General features: G+C 36.5%; 1 protein-coding gene across 9 annotated transcripts; it reads left to right on the top strand.

The window, feature by feature from the left end:
* The first annotated feature begins 471 nt into the window (after positions 1-471).
* On the top strand, positions 472-25,726 carry STON1 (stonin 1). Of its 9 annotated transcripts, XR_015748823.1 has the most exons (7): positions 472-863; positions 14,544-16,488; positions 18,082-18,284; positions 19,379-20,662; positions 23,309-23,515; positions 23,622-23,661; positions 23,830-24,263. XR_015748823.1 is itself a non-coding variant. In XM_026684822.2 (5 exons), exons 3-5 carry the CDS (start codon positions 14,595-14,597, stop codon positions 19,451-19,453), a joined length of 2,172 nt encoding a protein of 723 aa, XP_026540607.2. In that variant the 5' UTR covers positions 472-659; positions 800-863; positions 14,544-14,594; the 3' UTR covers positions 19,454-20,794. The 9 variants fall into 9 exon arrangements, 1 of the variants encoding a protein (XP_026540607.2); XR_015748828.1 differs by lacking the exons at positions 23,622-23,661; positions 23,830-24,263 and adding an exon at positions 24,537-25,726 and having other exon boundaries at positions 23,309-23,450; XR_015748825.1 differs by lacking the exons at positions 23,622-23,661; positions 23,830-24,263 and adding an exon at positions 24,537-25,726.

Here is a 25,726-nt window from a genome sequence, read left to right as displayed (position 1 = left end):
TAAAGGACACAATAAAATAGCTAGAACCCCACTGAGTTTTCAAGATTGCCAGTGCAGCAAACTAAATTAGTTGTCCAAGTGTTCATCAGTTTCAACGAACAATTTGGGCTGCACTCTTATGCCTATTCATTTGGAAATAAAGGCCATTTGAGTTAAATGGGGCTGTCTGATCATTAAAATCTTGAAAAAGGAAGATAAGGGATTGGTGTTTGGGTTTAAGAATGCATCTTTCCTTGCACAGTCAACGAGCCCATTTGATGAAAAGCAAGGATGAACGTTCTCCCTTGAGGTGCTACTTTTCTGCCGAGGAAGAGACCGCATCCCCGCGTCTCCTATTTTGGGCAATCCTGAACGCCCCCGCTGTATGATTTGGTCCAGGGTGATTTGTTTGCCAAGCCCTCCCCGCCCCCAAGAGATTCACTTTCACTCCGCTTGTTATCCTCTCCATGCGGCTGAAAGTTATAGCGCCTGCGCAGGGAATGGAGACCCAAACATGCCAGGCGGGGTTTAGCTGGTAACCCTCCTCTTCGCCCAGGCTGGCCTCCCTCCACGTCGATTAAAGATGCCCCGCGGGAGTTAGCGGAACGCGCGAGGCTCGCCTTTGCCTGGGAGCAGCGAGGCTCGATCGTCAGTTGCGAAGCGCGGGCAGGCGAAGGCAGGTTGGCCGGAGGGGAGGTCGGCAGCCGCGGGAGACCTTGTGGTGCCCGAGGGTTGTCGGAGCTTGGGACCGGGCCAGCTGGTGAGGAGGTGAAGGAGGCAGCTTCTGATTTCTCCCTCCTCTTCCTTTTTTCGCCGGCAGAAGCTCTCCCACTTTCCGGCCGGCACCCGATTTGCGGAACTCAGAGGGTTCAACACTCAGGCCGGTAAGAAGGGGGCGCAGGACGCCCCGTTTGTGTGTTTGTCTATATGGGCGAGCTGAATTGGGAGAGAAAGAGGCAACTAAACTGGGCAAACCCGAGGGCGGGGTTAGGGTGGCTCCCTCAAGGTAGTGTTGTTGTTTTTTGGGGGTGTGTGTGCAGTTTTGTTGAAAATTAGGGGGAAATCTTGTTTCTTGTGCTTTGAGCCCAAGATTATATTTCCCCTTTTCGTCTGTATCGGAGATCTTGGTGGCCTCTTGATCCAGAAACTGCGGCAGCCACGTTCGTGCTGAAGGACCGCGGGACCAGCCCAGCAAAGCCCCCCTTCAAAGAGGACGCGCGGAGGGGTCCTCCAGGCTAACTTCGTAGAAACTGCTCTGCTGCTACAAAGTAGCCTTTTCCTCTGGGCTTGGTCGCACCGGATTCCTTTGGAAAAATGCTTGTTAACTTAAAGTCAGAGTTTTCCAGGATGCTTCCGCAGGAATTCTGGGAGTTGAAGTCCACGCATCTTAAAGCTGCGAAGTTGGAAAATAGTAACTTAAATCCTTCTTGATTCAGGATGTACATCTTATTCTCTCTGTTAACCAGAACGGTCAAATATGACCGTTTGTAATGGGAGAGATAAGTGCAACTTTAACTAATTATTTCTATGTAAATGACCAGCTTGTTTACTTCTTGCCTTTCCTAATTTCTAGTTCCTGAACATTCTTATTTTCAGTAAAATCTAGAACAGTACTACTCTTTGTTATTCACCAACTCTGCTGTGGCCCTAATATTGGCAGAATTTCATCCTAAGAGCTAAAAGATAATACTGTAGCTGAAGTGTGTTTTGAAGAACAGTTCTATAAGACTGACATTCTGGTCAGTTGGGGTTTGAAAAGTGTAGTCCAGAACATCTGGAGGACATCTTGTTGCCTTCTGAATTTTTGTTTCCATGCTTCAGTCCAGAAAGATAAAATGGCTGTGGTCCAAAATTAACATTTATCAATGTCACTAGAACATGAAAAATTAAACCCTGATCCCATTTATTAAACTCGTAGGTAATGGAAAATTCTGAAAACGTTTTAGTGGCACTAACATAAAATAATTGCCATAAGGGCATGGCTTTCACAAAATGGCTGCCATGGGGATATAGTTATTCACAAAAAGGAACTGGACCAGCCTACAATTTAAATAGTTCTGTAAAAAGCATACAGCATTCCTGGTCTTTATTTTTTCAATAGAAAAATGCTTGTACATCAAATACTGAATGTTTACAATGAGTGCCTTTTGTTTTCTATTTTTTTGTTTTTGTTTAAAAACATGATACTTTGAAGAATTTAAATATAATTTGACCTGGTGTCTAGGAATTTTTTAAAATATTAGCAAAACATATTTCTAATCCAAGAATGTCTTCAAAAAATCAAATTGTTTTTCTTTGAGATTTGCTTAGGATCTGTTCATTGAGACACATTATTTCTGTTATAGGTAACTGTAGCAATGTACTCTATTTGCAGAATAGACCACTTCGGAAAGGCAAAAAGAAACCCCCAATATCCTTCTGTGATAAACAGCTTTAAAAATATTTCTGATTCCTAAACTCATCAATTAGTACAGAAATGCACAGATGTCATCCCTGCAGAGAATTTCTGAATCAGTGCTATATGGTGATAATATCCACTTATATATCTGCACCCTGGGCTGGGCAGTTGATATTGTTGCAGTGCGGACCCAGTGCCTAGAAGTTGTGAAGGTCTGGATGGGGAAGGTTTGACTCTGGCTCAACCCTGGCAAGATGCAATAGCCTGTTTTTGGCTTCTCATGGCTTGCTGATGTGTAATGTTATACTGTAGATGGTGGAAACGATACTGGACTTGAAGGGTTGGACAATTTGGGAGATCTCCTACAGACATGACGACTTGTCAAGGACCATGCAAGAGTAGTCTTTGCATAGATTCATCTTGTTCGCCAATTGTCCCCTTTTCTGGACTTGCTCATGGTTACTCATGCCTTGGTCACTTGGCTGACTATTGTAGCATGCTGTCCATGGGGCTGCCATTGAAGACCACCTTGAAATTAGCAATTGGCTCAGAATTGCAGTATTGCTGGTTATTGTCTTTAAAGTTCTACATGACCTGGTGCCAGGTTATTTGAAAAACTCCCTGAGGGTATCTGCTTGTCTCACCAGTTCAAATAGAGTAGTCATGCTCCAGGTCCCATTCCACAATTTTTGCCATCTAGTGGGACCTGGCAGTCTTTGCTCTGTGGAATTCTTCCCCTTATGATCTGGCATCCACTCACACTCTTGATTTTCTAGAAAGCTATAAAAACCTGGATCTTCCCCCAAGTACTCAGACAGGGTGAGTTGGTGCCTGAAGTTGCTAGTGTTGGCTATATTCAGAGGTGGTATTCAGCTACTTCTGACCAGTTCTGGAGAACCAGTAGTGGAAATTTTGAGTAGTTCGGAGAACTGGCAAATACCACCTCTGACTGGAGATTTTACAGTATCCTTCCCATGCCACGCCCACAGAACTGGTAGTAAAAAAATTTGAATCCTACCACTGGCTATATTGATGGGAATTGGTTGTGATGCCAGGTTTCTGTTCTTATTGTTTTCTGCTTTTATCTTTCTTTGATGCTTGTGGATGTGTGTGTGTAGTTTCTAAGAAAGTTGTCTCACTAGTCTTTTAAATAAAATATTTATTCCTTTAGGCATTGATAGATTCAAAGGTCGATAGGATATTTGAAATACTGATGGATTTCAAGAGGAAAACCTCTTTCTCAGTTTATCTTTTAACTTTGCTTCTTGTATTTTTGATTTAGATCAGATGGGGAACCATGCTGGCTCAGGAATTCTGGGAGTTAAAGTCCATAAGTCATAAAGGGGCCCTAGTTCCTCATCTCTGATCTAGATGAAAGGGGAATAATCTGGGTTATTAAAGAGAATACACTCATTAGGTTGCAAAGAGCTGACTATTTCATAAGAAACAATTATTTTGTGGGGAGGGGAAAGGGGACCCAATAATACAGTAGTAGAAAACAACATAAAATGTACTGGGAAATAAAATTTTGCAAAAATAGATTTACATCCTGCCTCAAATGTAAGAGGTACAATCTGTTCCCTCCAATATTTAATAGCTAGAAATATGTTATCACTGTACATTCCATTTATCAACCATAATAGGAGGGACTTCTTTTGAAGAATTCTGGGCTGGTGGAACAAGGTAAGACATTTGTGGGAGTAGTTTTTGTTGCAACATTAAATATACCATGAATAATCTTATAGTGAAGCAAATGCAGATCCAACTAGAGTAAATCAATTCAATTTTAATTGAAATCTTGCACTGTTCTTGATTACATTATGAATTGAATGATATCCTAGGTTTATTTTTTTTTTTCTAAATGTGACTTTTATAACTTGTAGTATGCAAACTTTTAAATTTAGTTTTATTCTGTCTCACAGAAAATGGTAACACAGTGTTGGGCTGGGCTGGTGAAGAAACAATTTTGTGGATACACAAAGCCAATTTCTGATTATCAAGTTACAAATCTTGGGCCTAAATTCTCAACTGGAATAAATAACCAAACCACAATGTAATGGATGCCATTGCAAAGTTTTGCAGGAACATAGTGGCTATGCTGCAGAAAAAAGAGGTTCTGGAAATTTTATGTTCTTCAAATGCATTATAATAGCCTTGATTGCTTAAATATTAGTTAATTCTTGATACAATAACAATGGAGGATGTTTTGCTAATGAGGAAAGGACAAAGACTTGGCATGAAGGTTTTTTATTTTGTTTTTGCAAATTGCTGAAATTGAAAGTGCCAGCATTTTCTATTGCCAGACGTGATTTCTTGTGTTAATACAGTCAGAAGGGTTGGAAAATATGACTGTATTTTGCTGCGGTTCAACATTCCTACACAGTTGCCAATTTCCTTGTTTTTAAATCAGCTTTATTATTAGGTACTGCTTGGATTTTTGAACTACAGTACTGATATTTATTTCTGCTTTTCAATGTTTGTGGCAGCCTTTTCCCAAATGCTTATTATAGCTTTGCTATCTGACAAATACATGATGTTTTTCATCCCACTATGCCTTGAAGTGGTGCTTGGCAAAACTTTGGGATGGCTAGCAACTTATATTTTCTTCCCAGTACTTATTATGCAAGAATCTGGGCAAAAACCACAAAAGAGCCAAGAAAAAGCAAATTCATATAACTTTTGCCAATGTAAACTGCATAGACGTGTAATATCTAAGAAAGAGTTTTGGACTACCCTTGAGATTCATTAATATTTCATTTTAAAAAGTTTTAGAGAAATGTGTGTAGGAAGTATCATTTAAATTGTAATTTTGAAAAAGGGAAGTGTCTGGTTTCTGAACAGATGGTAAATTCAGGCACACTTAAATGTCTATGGAGATTCTCAGTCATCCAGGTCATGGTTGTCCCAAAGGTCCTTTTTCAAGAGGCAATTGGACTTTCTGTTTTTTCTTTGAAGACGTTTCATTTCTCATCCAAGAAGCTTCTTCAGCTTGAGGCAGGCACAGTTAGTTTGCCCTTGTCAGAAGCTCAGTGTCATGTGACTGTAGGAGGCTGCAAATAGCCATAAATATGATTGTGTTACCAAGCATCTGATGTTTAACCATGTGACTATAGGGGTCAGTGACCATTAGAACTTTAAATCTGTGTTGTAAGTAGCCCCAAGGTAGGTCCATAATTTCAAACAGTTGCTAAGTGACCAGTCATAAATCGATGACTATTCGTACATTGCTTTTTATGGGTTCCTGTAGCTCTCACAAGTTGTAGATGAGGCAAGAACTAGGCAGATATATTTTCATAAATAATCCTCAAGAATGTTTATAGATTATAATGATGATGATGATGATGCTATCTGTTCAATCATATCTGATTATCAGTGATTCTATGGACCAACTCTTTCCACATTTTCTGAATTTGTACAGTTTCTTTTAGTTGTTTTCTGCTCTAGCAGTTGGCTTTGATGGTGTCTAACCACCATGTTTTTTTTTGATAGCCTTATTTCCTTTTATCATTGACCATTCTGGGCATAACTGCCTTTTCTAGTGACTTTCAGTGGATGATATGGATAAAATAAGTAAGGCGGGATTTTGTGATTCTGCCTTCCAGCAATATGTCTGGCTTTATATGCTCTAGTATTTGGTTGTTTGTCATCTTTGCTGTCCAAGGAATGCACAGGAATCTTCTTCAATACCACGACTTGAACAAATCAACATTTCTCCTGTCCAGTTTTTTCATTGTCCTGCTTTTGCAATTATGGAGACTAATGGGGAACACAATAGTGTGGACTAATCTGCATTTCGTTGCCAGACTCACGTCCTTGCTTTTCCCTACTAAATCTATGCTTATTGCTGATTTGATATCATGGATACTTTCTGGATGCCTTACATGGACTTCATTTATTGCCTTGATCAATGCATGATCCTAGGAAAATGAATTCTTGCACACATTTGATCTCTTTATCATTAATTTTTATTTTGACATTTCCATTCCTTTCAGTGATCATGAATTTGATCTTGATGTTCAAAAAGAGGCCAGCTTTCTTGCTTTTTTAAAAAAAATAATCAGATGTTTCAGACCTACTTTGTTTTCTGAGAGGAAAGTTTGTCATCAGCAGGTCGACTGTTGCTGATGTTTCTTCCTCCAGTCCTTAATTTTTGATTCTTCAGTTTCCTCTTGACCACTTCAGCATATAGGTTAAATAAGAAAGCTAAAAAAAATGCAACCTTGCCATACCTCTTTATCTTGAGCTAGTCAATGTCACCATATGGTGTTTACACAGTGGCTTCCTGATTTGTGCACAGTGACTGCATCAGCCTGACCAGATATGTTGGCACTCCCAGCACTTCTAGTGCACTCCAAAGCTTGTCATGATTGACAAAATTAAAGGATTTCTTGTAGCCAACAGACTTCAATAGATGTAGATATTCTTTTGATATTGAGATTTGCAGTATGATCACAAGTGCCACGATCCCTTCTGAAGTCAGTTTGAAAATGTTCATAAAATGTTTGCTTGTAATTTTATATTATATTACACTAATATAATTATATAATCACACACACATTATTATACAAATATAATATAATATAGTATACAGTATTAAGAAAATGCTTTTGGAAATGAGGATAAAATCTAAGGTAAGTTCTCTGGATTTATGCACCCTCTTTTTTTCCCATTTCAGTGTTTGAATTAGGCACCAAAAAAACTGCAAGCTATTTGCTAGTATTGTGCAATTTAAGCAGTTATGCAACTATGCAGGTAGGCCTCAATTTACAACAGTTCATTTAGTGACTGTTCAAAGTTGCAACGGCGCTGAAAAAAGTGACTTACCATTTTTCACACATACGACCATTGCAGCATCCCTATGGTCATTTGGATGCTTGATAACTGACTCCTATTTATGACTGTTGCAGCATCCTGGAGTCATGTGATCTCCTTTTGCACCCTTCTGACAAGCAGAGTCAATGGGGAAACCAATTCACCTAACAACTGTGTTACAAATTTAAGAACTGCAGTGATTCATTTTACAAATGTTGTAAAATGGAACAAACTCACTTAACAAATTTCTCACTTAACAACATAAATTTTTGGCTCAATTGTGGTCATATGTTGAGGACTACCTGTATTTATTTTGTCTAATACGTTCTACAGTTCTTATTATAGATGAGATTCTATATCTCGGCTGCTTTTTGTATTTAATTTATTTTTGTATGTGTTTAAATAGTTTTTATAATTGTTAGCTACCCAGAGTCACTGTGTTGAAATGTGTGGCTATAAAAATGAATAAAGAAATAAAAATAAACTTCATAAATAGAGGGATAAAGTTTTGGAAAATTTTGTTGGGTTTTGAAACTCTCTTCCTCAAAACATTAACTTGGTTTTTAATATTTGCTAACTTTGTTTAAATATCTCAGACATTACCCATTTACCGTATTTGCCGGCGTATAAGACGACTTTTTTGCCCTGAAAAACATGCCTCCAAGTGGGGGTCGTCTTATACGCCGGGAGGACTCGACTCCCACTTGAGCTTGAGTTGCAGCCGGGAGGGAGGCTGGGGGCGGTGTGTGTGTGTGTGTGTGTGTGTGTGTGTGTGTGTGTGTGTGTGTGTGTGGCGGGTGTCACTCGCCACGTGCTGCATAACCTTTCCCCCTCTTCCTTCCTTAGCGGTGTGGGGAGGGAGGATTCGAAGATCCTCACGTGCGGCGTACTTTTCTTTTTCTTTTTCTTTTTGCACGCAGGTTTGCATGCGGGCGGCTGTAGGTTAAGGATGGGGAGCCCCGGGTGGGTTATCAGGTTTTACGGTGCTTCCAACATTTGCGAACGGTGGGAGAGCGGAGAAGAGAGCGGCGGCGCCCGCTGTGTGAAATCCTGCCGTCAAAGCAACACTGGGGGGGCAGGGTATAAATTTACCAGGTTAATGTAGCAATGGTGATTAATGCCCAGAACATTGTTTGTGGGTATTGGAGTGTGTGTGTGTGTGTGGTGGTGGTGAGGAGAGGTTGTCCTTTGAATGCGGAAAAGTAGGTGTGACCTTGTGTAGGAAAATAAAGAGATCCTTTTTAGCGTGTTTGGCTTCTTTGCCTCCCCTCGTTCGTTTTGACGTGGAGATAATGGCCTTCGGGCGGGAGGGGAAGAAAACTGTAGCTGGATCATTTCAAATTTCACTTACTCTCCTGCCTCACTTCAATATGTCTGAGCGACTCCAGATACTGGAAGACTTTTTGAATGAAAGTGTTACCTCCATTTTTTTTTTTTAAAGAGGGCCACTTGGGGAAAAAAAAAAGATTCTAAGGAATTCCTTGTTTCTTGATTAAAGAGAAGGCATTGAATATACTGTTCCTTGGCAGCCTTTTTCAGTGTCCGGGTTTTTGTGTGTGTGTGTGTGTGTGTGTGTGTGAGAGAGAGAGAGAGAGAGAGAGAGAGATCAGCTGTATTAAGAAGAGAACGTTTCCTGTGTTCTCATTTTATTTACAACATATTTTACGCTTAATGGTAAGCAATGAAAAATATTTTTAAAACTCATTTCTAAACTCCATAGCTATTGGCATATTCTTGGTTCAAAATTGGATTAGCTCATTTCAAAATTGTCCAAAGCAGAAAAGTGCGTCAAAAAAAAAAAAAGTGCAAAAGTGGAAGGTGTGTGGAAGAGGGGTAGTCTTATACGGGCGAGTATATAACAAACTCTATATTTTGAGTGGAAATGTTGGGGGTCGTCTTATACGCCCAGTCGTCTTATACGCCCGGCAAATACGGTAATTGCAGTACCATCATTAAATTAGTATTGTTAAAACTGAGGTTGGGCCCTCATTTATATTTAAATAATACTGGAGTAATATGGCTACCTCTTCCTATTGTTTTTTCCTAACTAACGCTATACATGTATAATGCTTACATACTGTACAAATTTTCAAGAAAATTACTTTAAATTAGGGATTTATTAAATTTATATGCTGGCCCATCTCCAGCAACTCTGCATGGTTTATGGATTGAATTAGTTGAGCTGAAAAAGTTAAATCACATCTTCTAGTACCATGGATTTTTGGATCTCAGGATCTCTGTGATTGCTTTTAACTAATTATTTATTCAATTTCTACAAGCATTATGTTTAAAAATGATGGAGAAAATATTCTATATCACATCTTGTTTGGCTTCTGTGGTCCTGATTTTTTTAACCTATTTCTATTCTTCAGAAGGATTTATTAATATATCTGTTGTTACAAAAATATCAAATAATGTATATGGATGGATTTTCTTTTAAAGTAAAAAACAGTGTTATTTGAAATCAAGACGCTCTAATGATGGTAATCAGTTACTTGAGAATAACAATATTTATAAAGTGAGAAAAAATGGAAATGTGTGCATTGTTTGGGAAATTGAGTCAAAGAGATCCCTGGTATGTTTCTACTTTAAGAAATGTTTTTGTCTTTTTTCAATTTTTTATGAAAAATATGGCATTAGTTGGTTGTTTCCGGTTTGTCGGCTTCGCGAGCGGTAGGGATTCGCGAAGCTGCGCGATCCCTGCCGCTAGCCGTTTTGGGGCTCCGACCGGACGGTGCGGAGCAAGGCTGCCCTGCAGGGGTAGCTGAAGGTAAGGGGATCCGGAGGAAGGGTTTGGGGTGTTGCAGACCCCTCCCTGGCGGCAGAACCCCCTGTTACCAGGGAGTGCAGCGGCGGTCCGTAATGGCCGCCACAAAGAAGTTGACAGCCGGGCAAGTATGCGCAGGAGGAAGAAGAGAAAGTTATTGAAAGTAAAAGTTCTTCTTGGTCGACCCAGGGCTTTGAGATTTATTTAATTTAATTCCTGGAAAAGATGGTTTTCTGATGATTTCTTCCACAAGAGAAAAAAAGCGGCTGTTTTGAGGTGCTGAAGGGAAAGTTTACTCTCCTCCCGACGGAATTAAGCCGGAAGGAGAGGATAAAGAAAATATATAAATTTGGATCTTGTTGGAGAGATGCCTTGAAGACTTGAGGACAGAAATACAATCTTAATAAGGCTTTAAAATATAGACTTGGATTCTTTTTTTTATTTGTTTGATACCACCCTGGAAGAGGAAGGGGAATTTTGGCTTGCTTGGATTTATTGAGGATTGTGGATTTTGGGATTGTTTTGCCTTTCTCTCGGAATATTTGGTTGGTGTAAGAAGAAAGAGGAATAAAGAAAAGAAAAGACTTATTTATAATGGCTTTCCTTTTTGAAGACCTGAGGGATGAATATGAGCAAACAAAAGCAATCTGCAAAGATGGCATGGAAAAAGCTTTTCTATTTCTAGAAATGGCGCTGGTCAATTACCAACAGACAATGGAACAGATGGAAATGGAAGAAGAACAACAAGGAAGAGACGAAGACGCCATCTTCATTGAATCCCAAAACTTATCTAAGGAAGAAGGAAGGAAGAGAGCAAGGAAAATGAAGGACTTAAGATCTAAAAAAACATTTGAGAAAGAGAAAAACATGATGCAAAGTAAATATAATGATAACAAACAAGAGAAAAAGGAATGCAACAGAGAAGGGATCCCAGCAAGGCAGAGGTTAGAAGAAGAAGGGGGTAGGAAGATTTGGTGGGGGAAGAAAGAAAGGGAAAGGCGGAGAAAAGCCTCAAAGCTTTAAAATTGGATGGGAGAAGAGGATTTTTTTAGAGATAAAGGATGAAATATAATTTTCTGTAAGAAAGATTCTGCTAAGGTACAGAAGATGGTAGTGTAATATTTATATTTGAAATAGTAAATTAGAATGCTTTAAGATTTAATAAGAAATTAAAATGTTGAAGTTTTTATTAATGATTGATTTTTAAAATGTAATAAAATATCGAAGGAAAGGAGGATACAATGTATTTAAACATTTTTGGTGGATAGAATGTACCAAGCAGAACCAAATTGGGTATTTGTTATGTTGAATGTTAATTTTACTAACTTAGGGGGAGGATAGAAAGGCATCATACTCTGATTAGTGATTTCAGGAGAAATTTTTTCTTTTATTATAAGAAGAGATAGAGGGATAAATGAATGGGCAAAAGATACAAATTTAATGATTTAATTAAGATGGATTAAATAAGATAGAAATGTGAAGAGTGATATGTGTTATTATTTTAGCCCATGCAAAGAGAGGTAACTGGGGCCAAGGTACTTTACTAAAAGATTTTTTTTATGTTTGTTTGTGTTTGTTTGTGTTTTATGAGAATATTGGGGAAATTATTGTAGAAAAACAGGGAAAGATTCAATATGTAATGATTTGTTTGTTGTTGAAACTTTTAATAAAACTTGTTTTAAAAAAAAAAAAAGAAAAATATGGCATTAGTTCTCTGTATAAATAGTTGTGGTAAGGAAAAAAAATAAAAATAGTTTGTCAGCCATTGCATAGTGCAGAAGTTGAACTTAAGTAATATTTGGAATGTAAATCAGACTAACAGGAAATTCCAAGCTGACTGGCATTTCATTCTTACTTAATACATGCATGTAAACGTCCAGTCTTTTTCATATAATAACAGAAAAGAATTCTGTTCCTCTGAATCTTGAGCGTTTGGAACAAAGCAAACTGTTGCTAAAAAAAATCTGTATCAGATTTGCATATACAATTGGCTAACTTCAATCCCCAGTACTATATTTCTAATTGAAAGATAGGGAATACAGTTTAGATAGCCATTGTACAGATAGTCCTTGACTTATGACTACAATTGAGCCCAAAGTTTATGTTTCTGAAACATTTGTTTGTGAGTTTTACCACATTTTATGACCTTTCTTACCACATTTGTTAAATGAATTATCGCATTGTTAAGTTAGTAATATGGGTAAGTGAACATGGATTACCCCATTGACTTTGCTTGTCAGAAGGTCGCAAAAGGTGATCATGTGATCCCAGGACACTGCAACCATCGTAAGTATGAACCAGTTACCAAGCAGCAGAACCTGAGGATGTTGGCAACAGTTGTAAGTATGAAAAATGGCCAAAAGTCACTTTTTGTAGTGTGGTTGTAACTTCAAATGGACACTAAATGAATGGTTGTAAGTGTTGTGGTTTGCCGGCAGCAGATGCGGACAGCTGAGGTCTCAGACAGTGAGGACTCAGATGAGGGGCCTTCGGGTGATGTAGGAATGGGCCAGGACTATCAGAGAGTGGAGTGCTGCCTTCAGAGCTTGTGGAGGCTGGCAGCACTGATGCAGAGGACCCGGAGGAGCCGTTCGAAGGAAAGAATAGCTGCTGCAGCATGGGTGACTCAGGAGTAAGGCTGCAAGCTGATGGCCCCTTCCTTAAGCCAGCCCTCAGAGGTGGGATTCTTTGCAGGAAGCAAAGAAGTTCTTGCATTTAAAGTCTTGTGGAAGTACGGACTATCCTGGTTTGTGTTTGGAGACTTGTGATAAAATCATCCTGTCAAATATACTTTTGCTTTGCTAATGGCTGAAATAAAATGAAAATTCAGATTATCAATTTCATAGTAAACAAAGCAAAATGTTTTATTACAATGTACATAAAGTAGAAACTTATTTACAGCAAACCAGAAAACAAATAACAATGTACTGCAATTAAAAATAGCAGGAAACTGATATACTGCTACGTTTAATAGAATATTCAGCCATTAAAAAGTAAGATTACACTTATGTGCATAATTAGAGCGAATTCTTAAAAGTAATAGTATGCAGAGGAGCAGGACTCAAATATTCACAATAAACATATGAATATGAGCTATCATGCACCCTTTTCTATTTATATCCTATTTAAAATATTCAGTAATATTTTCACTACTTATTTGTTTCTCTTATTGTAAATTTGAATTCTATAGTCTTCAAAAAATGGAAAGTTTGCATTAGTTGACAATAAGTGTTATGGTAATTATGTTTATGAACTATATTTTCAGACGTGTGTGCAAAAGATCAACGAATTGGAGTTTATTGGACTTATTCAAATCAGGAATTTTTAAGTCAGTAACAAAAACATCAAGTTTTTGATTTGTATTTGATTTACTGAATTGTACAATTGTACAAATTTACAATTCTAACAGAGGCATGCTAATTTACATCTAAGTAGAATATTATTGTATTTTCATTGTTTCATTCTTATGACCAAGTGCTGTATCACTGTTATAAGTCTTGCTTCCTTCTTGAGGCAATATTCCAATATAAAGAGGATAATTATTTTTTCTTTTTATATTTATAAGCTCCTCTAGGAAATGTATATGTGTATAAACTATATTGTATTTTTACAATCCATATATAATTCATGTCTATAAGCAACTTTTAATAAGTGGCAAATAACATCATATCTTCAATCAGTGGTGGGATTCAAATTTTTTTACTACCAGTTCTGTGGGTGTGGCTTGGTGGGCGTGGCATGGGAAGGATACTGTAAAATCTCCATTCCCTCCCCACCCCACTAACCTGCTTTCCAGCTGCATTCTCCTGTGCAGTGCAACAAAAGAAGACCCAGCCGATCAGCTGGGACTAGGGAGGCAGAGAATAGATGAGGGCAGGGCCAGTCAGAGGTGGTATTTGCCGGTTCTCTGAACTACTCAAAATTTCCGCTACCGGTTCTCCAGAACTGGTCAGAACCTGCTGAATACCACCTCTGTCTTCAATCCTTGGAATAATTGGGCCATACATGTTTTCTTTTAGCAGTAAGAAGAGCTGCAAGAAACCAATTCTGTTGTCTGGCTCTCAATTTTCATGTGTTTTTTTTAAAAAATATCTTAAATCAAATTATATTATATTATCAAATGTATATTCTTACTTTTTCCCAGAACATAAAACCTTTAGGATAATTGAAAAATGTAACTTTTAATGCCGCACTATTCATCTCCAAAACCATTATGATTTACTGATTCTTTTTTTATACAAATGCAATAGGATAATTAAGTCTGATTTTGTTGTTCCTTTTGAATAAGCCATAATCAGAGATATATTGAAAATATTGATTTAACTGTTTTAAATGTTTATAAAGGTAGATGTTTAAGAGAATTTAGATAAAATGGGGATCTCCAGTTCCTTTATCTAGTCTTTAGCAATTGCATACTGAATGGATTTATTGATAAAAGGTATTTTTAAACACACACTATGGATTTTTTTGTCTAATGGTATTAAGTGTTCATTTCTAATAATTCACGTCTCTGAACCTGAAAATTACAGATTGAAATAAAAATATTAGTATTTTTTTTACTCATTTCTTTTTTTTTTTTTTTAACAGATGAATTACAAATGAAACTTTTACTCAGTTTTTCCAGATTTCAACAGCAAGATGTTTACTGCAAATACTGCAACCTGGGTTACTTTTGAAGATGAATCCCAGTCTCCTCAGAGGTCAAGAGAAAATGATAACGTTTGCAGACCAAATGGGCTTAAACTCACACTGCCTAAAATGCAAGATTTTTCAAACCAATTGTCCTCCATCACCTGTACTTCTCTCTCATCTCCTAAAAGTGATTACTTCTATAGCCCTGATCCCCCCAGTAATTCTCCACTCTGTACACCCACCAGAGACTATCCTGTCAGTCCTTGCTTTCCTAAATCGGGAACTCATTTTCTTAGTCCTATTCCAGAATTGTCATCCAATGTTAATCATCTCCCACTGATTGAACCACCTTCTCAAAAACTGACTGGAATATCTCAGCCTGTGCACAGTTCAGAGTTCTCCACTCTGAAACCAATACATGGTGCACAAGTTATGCATCAGGAAAACTCAAAGAAATTGGAAAATTCCTTAGACTCTCAAGCCTTTTTTCAGAATGTTTCAAGTGAGTCTGCTTTCTCCAATCCATTTTGGTCAGAAGATTCATCTACTGGGTCCTTGTCCAGCTTTCATGTACATGAAAAAGAGTCAGATTTTGAAAGAGATTGTTCTTTTAAAGGGAAGAAAAGCTGGCCAGATCAGAAAAGCTTAAACCAGGGTTCATTCAATTATATATGTGAGAGGCTTGAACACTTGAAAACAGAAACTTCAAACAATGAAAGAACTTTGAGACCCATTCCATGTATATGCACTAGAGATGGCCTTTCTTCATTTATTCCAAGCAGTCTCTTTAGCAGTCAGAGAAAAGATGGCTGGCCTTTCATGCTGAGGATTCCTGAAAAGAAAAATATGATGTCATCAAGGCAGTGGGGTCCTATTTACCTTAGAATTTTACCAGGAGGAATCCTACAAATGTATTATGAAAAAGGTCTTGAAAAACCTTTCAAAGAATTCCAGCTGCATCCATATTGCAGGCTTTCAGAACCAAAGTTAGAGAACTGCAGTATCTCTGGGAAAATTCATACGGTAAAAATTGAATATGTGACATATATAGAGAAGAAGAAGTACCCTAAAACTGAAGTGGTTCATGAAGCAGAGATCGAACAGATGCTGAAATTAGGAACAACTGATTACGGTGACTTCACTGACTTCCTAATGATAGTTGAGGAAGAGTTAATGAAGCTTCCTGCTATTTCAAAATCAAAGAGACACTATGAAGAACAAGAAATGATCTTGGAAATAGTGGATAATTTTTGGGGGACAATTAGTAAAGCAGAAGACAGATTAACTGAAACTGCTGTCATAACTCATATTTATTCATTAAACTTTTTGAATGGCAATTCTGAATGCTTTATGACACTAAATGACTTGGAGCTTCAAAAGAGGAATGAACATTATTTTGAGTCAGACAATAAGAAAAAATTGATCAAAATTAACAACTATCACTTTCATCAATGTGTGAAGAAACAAGAATTTGAGCAATCAAGAATAATTAAATTTACACCACCAGATGGCTGTAGAGTAGAACTAATGCGTTATAGGACACAATATAATGGATCAGATCTTCCATTTTCTATCAAAGCCTTGTTAGTTGTTCAAGGAGCTTATGTTGAACTGCAAGCTTTCATAAACGTGTCTTCAGCATATTCATACCCTACAAAACACTGTGAGAATGTAATGGTTCACTTTCCTGTTCCCTCACAATGGAACAAAACTCTTTGGACTATGAACCTCCAAAGACAGAGATCCCTGAAAGCAAAAATGAACAGAAGAACTTGCCTTGGCTCTTTAAATGAGCTTGAATCTGACTCCATTATTCATGTCTCAGTTGGAACAGCCAAGTATGAAAGTGCCTATAGAGCTATTGTGTGGAAAATTGACAGACTACCAGATAAAAACGCAAGTAAATAATTTTTATAAAATTAGTTTATATAAATGTTGAAAGATAATTGAATTGAATTATTTCTGTAGTTTGTTAATACGACAGAAATAAGATATTAGTGGCAGAATTAATGGTCCAGTAAATAAAATAGATGATATAGTGGAAGATCATGCCTATTTCATTCTGGCTAGCATATTTCCATTACTTTTTAAAAAAATTAAAAACTTAAAATTGTTTCTCATTACTATTAGTATGACAATATATAGTAGGTACCATTTTAGTGCAAGTAGGGCTATGTTTTGAATGTATATAACTGCTTCTGCTTGTTTAATCTCAAATTCTGAACTATTCTATTCACCTATGCAAAATATAAAACTTGCCAGTTCACAACTTTGTATATTTAATAACACCAATGTTGATTGACAAACTTGTTTTATACATTTCTTTTTAAAGGGCCCTAGAGTTACATTAGAATTTGTCCTTTGGGGAAATCTTTTACTGTATTTATATCACTCTGCTAAACAAATAATTCCCTCAACACTGTTCAACTATTACAAAGTCTGCACTACTATTACTGTTAATTTTCTCATCACTCCTTATCACCCATCCCCTCCCACTTGTGACTATATGACTGTAACTTTGTCGCTTGCATCCTTATGATCTATATTGACTGTTTCCTAGTATGATTTGATTGCTTATTGTACCCTATGACTATCATTAAGTATTATACCTTTTGATTCTTGACAAATGTATCTTTTATGTATACTGAGAATGTTTGCACCAAGACAAATTCCTTGTGCGTCCAACCACACTTGGCCAATAAAGAATTCTATTCTATATTCTATTCTATTTTAAGAGTTCGATCCAAGTACACTTCTCCCCATAGCAGTTACACGAATAATTTCTAAATACAGTGGCTAAATATACATTAGCCTTGAAAAACAAAAATAGAATAGAATAGAATAACAGGTTCGTCTAGAAAATGTATATTGAGGTAGCTATATAAATTTGAAATATTATCAGATAGCTACATTACTGTATGTCTTCAAATATATGCAAAAGAATGAATAGTTTTATGTTTAGCTTAATGTAAGACGCAGTGGTGGGATTCAAATTTTTTTAATACCGGTTCTGTGGGCGTGGCTTGGCGGGCGTGGCAGGGGACGGAAACTATAAAATCTCCAGTCAGAGGTGGTATTTGCTGATTTTTCCGAACTACTCAAAATTTCTGCTACCGGTTCTCCAGAACTGGTCAGAACCTGCTGAATACCACCTCTGGTAAGATGGCAAGTAGTAGTTCATACTTTGATATCAAGTATTTGATATGCTGGGCTCTTCTGTGTTTGTTATGATTGCCCAAAAAAGTTGAATTTTATTTGCTAGTGTTATATTATGTTTTGGCTAAAAATGGTACAGATCCAATTTTAAGACTGGAGCAAATATTCCAGTGGACTTCCATTTAGTGGCCCTTCATTATTGTTGTTTCCTGTCAAATTACTTAACTATCCTATTGCATTACCCAGTCCTTCCAAAAACTTCAATAGCTTGATTGTTCTCTAAGCTAGCTGTCTTCGTAGAGCGTTGCTATAATATTTCCCCTTCTTTCCTTCCAAGATCCAGATCATCTGCACAGTTTGTCTTTCAAACTAGAACTTGGCTCAGATCAAGAAATCCCTTCTGACTGGTGCCCTTTTGCTGTGGTGCAGTTCGTTGTGTCTGATGCATGTGCCTCAGGAACTGAAGTGAAATCATGGGGAATTGATAGGGATGTACAGCCTCAGAAACATGTGATTCAGAAAGCATGTTATAATTGCCAGGTAATGTCTTTCTGCTCCTGCTTAACCAAATGTCAACCCACAATTACCATAATCATATTGAAATTTATTTCACTGTATGTCTTTTGCTAAGGCTTGCATCTGATGATGTAACTACCATTCTGTGGAACCTTATCCAGCACTAGCATAATGCTTGCGTTTGGATAACATATAAAATGTAGCTTTAGTTGTCAGTGCATCCTGTTATAATCAACTGCCTTATTTTTCCAGCTGCACAAATCTTTCCGGGGTTGTCTCTGTCTTAAAACTTCCCATATCATCTACCAGAGCAACTGCTTATCACATGATCTGCCCACAACTTTTTATTATTTCAGCCAAAAAATAAATAAACGTGAAACAAGTCATGATTTAAGACTTGCCTCTCTGCTTACTGCAGGTCATGACCGAGACAAGACAATATGTTTTAAACAAGAAAGTGGTAACCATTATAGATTCATATAGAATGGCATGAAACAGCCAGTTGGCATGATCATGCACATAGACTAATATAAGTTTTGCTTTATGCGTGCCTTTAAATTTTAAATCACTAAAGGACGATAGCAAGCAAAGAGGTCTATTCTTCTGAACAAGCCTCAAAACCCTTGTTCTCTCTATATTATGGCAGAAAAGATTGTGTCAGTGGGCTCATTCAACTAAGACAACCCATCTATAGCTCAGAAAACCCCATTTTTATTTTTCTGTAAGTTTTAGATTTAATAATATTGTTCTGTGACTGCTTTCAAAACTCATTAATTTTTTATCCTAAATACTTACTGTTATTATATTTACTTATTTATAATATAGGCAATCTATTGATTGTGTAAAACAAGTGAAGTGGACCATGCAAATTTCTGCTGGTGTTACACTGGATGGATGCTACTATTTATATTTTGAATGAGATGGGATGATGGTCTTAAGTCAGTATCACAGCAACATGTTTTCTTTTATTCTGTATATTTATCCCGTGTTCTCTTAATATTCAATTTATATTTTATTTCAATAAAAAGACCAGCTGTTTCTTAAAACACAATTAGATAGGAATGCCACTAATAATATAAACTTTTCTTAATCCCATTTCTTTTGCTTTCATACTACAGGTTGAAATTGAGAAGAAATGGATTAGACTTGAGGGAGAAGATCCCAATAAGAGTGGAGATTGTGACATACAGTAGAAGAGACAAGTAATTTGGATTCTTTTTGAGGTTGTGAGAACTATTTTAATGTAAGCAGGATAATTTAAATGCAGTAAAGCAATGTTGGAAGATTTCAGTATATAATTTTCAAATTGTCATATAAAAAGTTTAGGTACATAATTGTCAGTTTGCTTTCTAAACATTTAATATATTAACTATAACATTATAAAGGTAATACTATAAGTTGGTTCTGTTTCAGAGTTTGTGGGGAAATAAACTGAACACAGTTATAGCTTGCAACTCCCTAAGGCAGACTTACCTTTTCCTGAGGTAATACAACTATGCACTGCAACTGCCATGTAATTGGTGGGAAAATATATTTGGGTTAACAAACTGCAGTAAATTGTACTTGTACTTTTGTATATTCCTAAACAACCTTCTGCCTTTCAACCCAAAGGACATACTATATTGAAAATAACCATATTTTATATGACTTCAAAGTCAGCTGATCACAAATCATTTTCATGTTAGCATCCAAATGTTTCAACTTTTGATGTTGTCTAGAATCATAAAACATAGATAAAATCTGTCTGTATAATTTTGTTTAATCTTCCAACTTTCACTAAAAAAGGCAGGCCCAACTATATTTATTGGTGGATTCAGTGGTGAACTTAGAGATTTTACTGTAAATTGAACCTTTTACATTGTAAGTAAGTATTTCAATATGTTCTTTTGCTACTTAAAAGTACATGTGTGGGAAATTATTTACTAGAATATAACATAGATATTTTTAGGGTAGTGCTGTTGGCAAAAATAAAGGGCTAATCCGTTGCTTCCTTCCAAAGTTGTTAATGTAGGGGAAGCACTGCAATAATTTGAACTGTTCCTTTCCTTTGGGCTTTTGGTGAAAATTGTTTTGCTTTGTAATATTTTGCCATTGGGCTTTTTTTGAATCTCCAACAAGAACATATGTTAGATTAGAAAAAAAGTCTTCATTTGTTTTTCATAAAAGCTGAAGAACAAGGTCTTTCATATGAACATGAAAAGCAAAATGTTCTTTTGTTCTACCAGATGAGCTAGAATTTACTTAAGGAGTGTGGAATGGATTGCACTTGGCTTTATGAGAAAACAGCTATAACTAATACAATCAGCTTACCCTTTGGGCTATTTTGAACTTATTTTTAAAATTTATTATTTAGACATTTGACACATTTGGGAAGAGGACTCATCACTATTTTCAATCTTGAGGTATATGTACTGAATATTTGGGAAATCAGTTTTAATTTATATTGCTTGCATTCTGATTAATTTTAACTGTTCCACATGTTATTTTTGTTTCATGTAACTCTTTTTGGAATAAAACTGTAACAGCACATTTCATTTCACACATGTTTATTCTTGCTGCAGATACTAAATACAGGGAATATAAACAAGTAAGATTCAAATTTTACAAGACTCAAAAGAAGGAGGTGGATTTGAATTATCAAGTGAGCTGTTCATTGTGGATAACAGAATAGATAAAATCCTTAAACAGCAGAATATCAATTGTAGTAGGAACTGATTTAGTCAATGGATTTCATAGATATTTATGGTGTGAAGAAACAAGAGAAGTATGTGAAAGAGCATATGATAACGCAAAGTTTGTTAAAAAATATAGAATCATCTAAAAATAAGGATACGTCTGGTAATTTCACCATTAGCATACATTGTCAGATGCCTTTAATTTTGAAGACAACTACAGCAAGAAGGATTTAATCACATATGCTAATATGTTGTACTCAGACTTGGAAAACAGACTAAACCCATAGTAAGAATTGTTCTGTGAAGGTAAACATTCACCATGGTTGATTGCTGGAAAAATAAAAACTGATCTCAAGAAAGAAGGGATCTTGAGAAAAAGGGCAGAATGTAGAATATTTTAACATAATCAAGACATTCTATTAGGGGATATATTCTTATTGAAATATGACATGGAGGCAAAACAAATTAAAAATTATATGATAAAGTGGATGCAAATTTCAAAGAAATAATCACAATAGAATAATAGGTTTATGGGGAAAAATCAATAACATTTACTCTAAGCTATGATTTGGAGGAAAATTGGTATGGTGTACTTCATCAATGGTTGACAAGTTCAAAAGAAATTATACAATCACAAATATTGGAAACGCTACAACAAAGAAAGAACATTTTATCTACGCATTTAGTCATGCTAATTCAAAAGTATTGGAAGGAAATGCACCAAAATATTCAGATATTTTGTATGTGTGTGTGTGTGTGTATGTGTGTATACACTTTTCTGTAGGAAAATCCATTTACGCCAGTGTGGTTTTTCTGCTGTGGGAGGAATAATCCTTTTAAAATGTATATATGTATTATTTATGTAATAAAATGACATAAAATTAGTATGTACACAATTTAAATATACATAGAGTATTTCTGACACTGAATATGAATGGATATAGCAGAGAAATGTCTTTTAGCTCTAATGCTTGTTCCATTTAGATTTTTTGGTGAAAGGGAATTATGCTGTATCTTTTAAAGTAAGAACACACTGTTAATAACAAAAGCAACACTTTTTATGTAAATGAGATCTAATTCTGTTTTCCCACAGTGCAGAAAAGTATTCTTGGGGTTGTTCTTCCCATTGTATTCTGAATTGCACCTAATACACTTATTGGAGAAGAAAGCTTTCTTCTGTTCCTCTTCTGCCTGACTATGGTGGCCATACAAAGAGAGCAGCTCTACTATCTAGTACTGTATGTGAGAGGAGGAAAACAGAATGAAAGGAATTTAGTCTATCTTGATTCTTGGATGCCTCAGAAGATCACTCCAGAAGGTTCTGTGAGACTTGTACAATATAAGCCCCAAGGGGAAGGTCCTTCCATGAGTGCTCCCCTCCATTTCTGAGGGAGTAATCTACTGCAGACCCAGTGGACTACACTTAAGGAACATAGTTCATGCATGGATCTTGTTTTCATATATTATTTCAGGGAACTGAGCCATTAGTGAAGACAGAGCCTCATTTGGGCAGACAATCATCATATCAAATTTTTCAGTTGAATTACATGAATAAGGCTATCTGGGCTTGATTCATGCTCTTTGCAGCTGCTTGTAAGAGGGGAAGTTTCCTCAGTCATGGATATCCCCCTGTTGCCTTCACTTCTTTGCTCCCTTCACAGTCACTGACTGTCTATCACTGATAAAAACACTAGGGCTGGAAAAACAGTCTTGGCTGATGACCATTCAAATAAGAGAGCAGGGCTCAAGGAGATCCCTTTCTACATTGATTTCTTTGCTGAAGGTCTCTTAGCAGTCTCCCCACTTCCAGGCTTCTCTGAGACCTCATAGTCACCTTTATCCTCAGAAAAAGGTAAAAGAAAACTTAGTCAATGAGACTGGCTGTCACCCCACCATCGTATACTTGCACAGTGTATAGAAACTTCTGGCTGAAATAAAATATTGATTCCAATTTAAAGCTGCAGTACATTTGAGGTCATTCAACAAGACAAGTTATTCTATGATACATTATTTGAGGAAATTTAAGTGGAAACCAAAGACAAGGAAAAGGCCTTACCAGTTGTCCTGGGATTTCAAATGCTTCAAGAGCTTCTTCTCATGTATCTGTTCAGCTGTTAAACCTGTTCCCAGATCTCAAGAGAACAAGATCATTTTGGGATGAATCAACCAAGACATGAGCCTCAGGTCAAATCTTTCCATAGCTTTTTCCACAAAGGAGGTAAAAATATTAAAGGATTCTAAATTATTCATGTGGGAGATGACTTACACTGTAGATACACATCAGATTTTGGACTCAAATAATAAATGCATGTGTTCTCAGAGGTGCATAATAGATTATGTTCAAATTCTTCATTATTTTGTATCAACTCTCAGGCCTTGCTGCTCACAGAAGAATGGTTTGATGCTGAAAGTATTATCAACATTTGAGCAATAGATGTGATGCAGTTTGGTACTTGCTGAATATTCTTTATAGTTAAAAGAGGACTTACTGGAGAACTATTCTACATGTGAAAAGGTAAACTAGTGTATACTACTGCAAGTTCTGTATGGAATCAGTCATGCATCAACTTCCCTGAATAGGTGAGAATACCTGCGTGTTCCACAACTAATTACCACAGGAAATTACTCAGAATTTATTGTAAGATGGCTCACTTCCAACACTTAGTCCTCCCTCTCAATTTTCTAGCTTCTTCAGGAAACCAAATGAGTTCCTCCTGAGCTTAACGGTGAGAAAGAATGATCTCTGATATCACTGGTCTACAAATTTTGGGAAATTATCAGCCTCTGAGATAAAATGTATTAATTTTACGTATTTTGATTATCGACAAAGTATGGTAGAACAATGAAAATGGTACCACATAGAAGTGTATAAATTTTTCTTTTTATCTCCCCAGGGATGATCCTGCTGCAGTTCACAAGAAAAAAGCCAAAAAGCACACTTTAGATACCGAATAAAGATGAAATCTTGAAGTTTAATCTGATGTTAGAGCTTGTTAGTTTTTCATGCAAAAACTGATTTTGATTGGTGTGGCACCATTCTCATTGCTATATCACATTTTGCAGAAAAATTATGGAGAATCCCCCTCGTCATTATGAATTATTTTGATGCAATTTTGACCTGAAACTGTATCTTGGAAACCAGAGCCAATTAATACTCAGGACTTAATTTTCATTTATTAGTGACCCAATTCTGGTAAAATTAAGCTAATTTCCAAGGCTTTTTCCTTGTAGACCAGTGAATTTGGACAACCTCTTAATACAATAATTTCTAATTGGGAAACACCATACTTTTGTCCAACCTCAATAAATATTAAAATATAGCATTGTACCATTTTCTACATATGGGGTTCAGTATTTTTTAATATATGCTGATCAGTATGTGTTCATCTCAGTGCTACTGTCCAAATTATTTGACAGGGATTGATAATCAGGACCGATAGGTTTCTTGGACAAAGTTTTACCTTTGAAATCTGCAGTGGACTTATTACCATACTAACCATATCTTGTTCAGAAATTTTTCCAAATTTCAAAGAGTTTCTTCTCTGGAGACTTATGCCAATATTCAAGGAAGGCAAACCAAAATGCTATTCTTATGTTCTAGAGACAACAGATGGAAGGAATTTCGGGATCTGGAAAGCAGATTGCAATAACAAGATGATTCAGAGCCTCTTATCTTTCTGGGAGTTCAAATACAGTACATATTTTGAAAAACAGTGATTGGTCAAGCTATCATTAGCCTTTTTCAAAATCAGCACATTCTCAACTTGATAATTGCGTGACTTGCAGTAACAGCGATGCGTCAAAATAGGACAAAACCTTATTTTTCCATGCAACAAGCATCCTTCCAGCATAAGCCAACTTCTCCTTTTGCCACTTAAAACCATTCAAGGCCTCACAACAGGCTGAGTTGAATAAACCTGTAAGTAGGAAAAAGGTTCCTTCCTTGGAGAATGTTTTTTTGTCAAACATTTTGGTTTGCCTGTTACCAGTTTGTCTTTCACTTCAAAAAAAATTGTTGACATTTTACTTTTGTTTTCCCACTGAAGACATGGAAACAGCAGGTGTTTTATATTACCTGATGACATGGAGATTTGTTGTACATAATCTTACTGAACCCTCTGATTACCCAGGTGCTATCTACAGCAGTATTGGAAGAAACAAAATTCCTTTGGTGGTAGCATATGATTTTGTGGGCCCTTGTTTAAGATCTGAAACAGCTATCAATTAGTTCACTGCTGGGTCTTTCTATGGCTCTGAACATTTTTTTCAAAGAGGTGTTTTCAAGATTTAGATATGAATTGGTTATAGCTTACCATGTTAAAATATGAAGAAAAGGAAATCTCAATATCTTTGGTTTCCTAAATCTAGTCTATTAATTGCATATATAAAGCAGGATGCTGCATTTTTAGTGTTATGATCGGACAAGAGTTTTGGATCCCACACATCTCAAAGTCATGTTTTTAATACTGTTTACCAAATCATTATTTTTGTCCTGTATAGCTTTATCTAACTTTAAACTTCCATGTGGATATTCTCTAAGCTCTTCCCTTTTGTGGCTTCTGATTTTATCCAGAAGAGTATTAAAGCTGACATTAGCAACTTGGTCAGCATGTGAGGAGTTCTAGAGCTTGAATCTAGATTCAGGGATGTTCTTTCTTTTGGATCAAAAATCATTTCCATATGAATCAGGAAGTGATATTTTTAAACCTTCTTTGAGCGTAGAAGAGGAGTGAGATAATCAGAATCTGTGATACACATTGAAATCCTACCTGATTAAAATCCTGGACGTCA

This window comes from Notechis scutatus, chromosome 1 (assembly GCF_049901735.1).
Source record: "Notechis scutatus isolate UNSWTSFEM ecotype Mainland chromosome 1, rNotScu1.2, whole genome shotgun sequence".
In the NCBI taxonomy this organism is placed as follows: Eukaryota; Metazoa; Chordata; class Lepidosauria; order Squamata; family Elapidae; genus Notechis; species Notechis scutatus.
The sequence above is the reverse complement of the archived record's forward strand: the minus strand, read 5'-3'. Positions and strand labels throughout refer to the sequence as shown.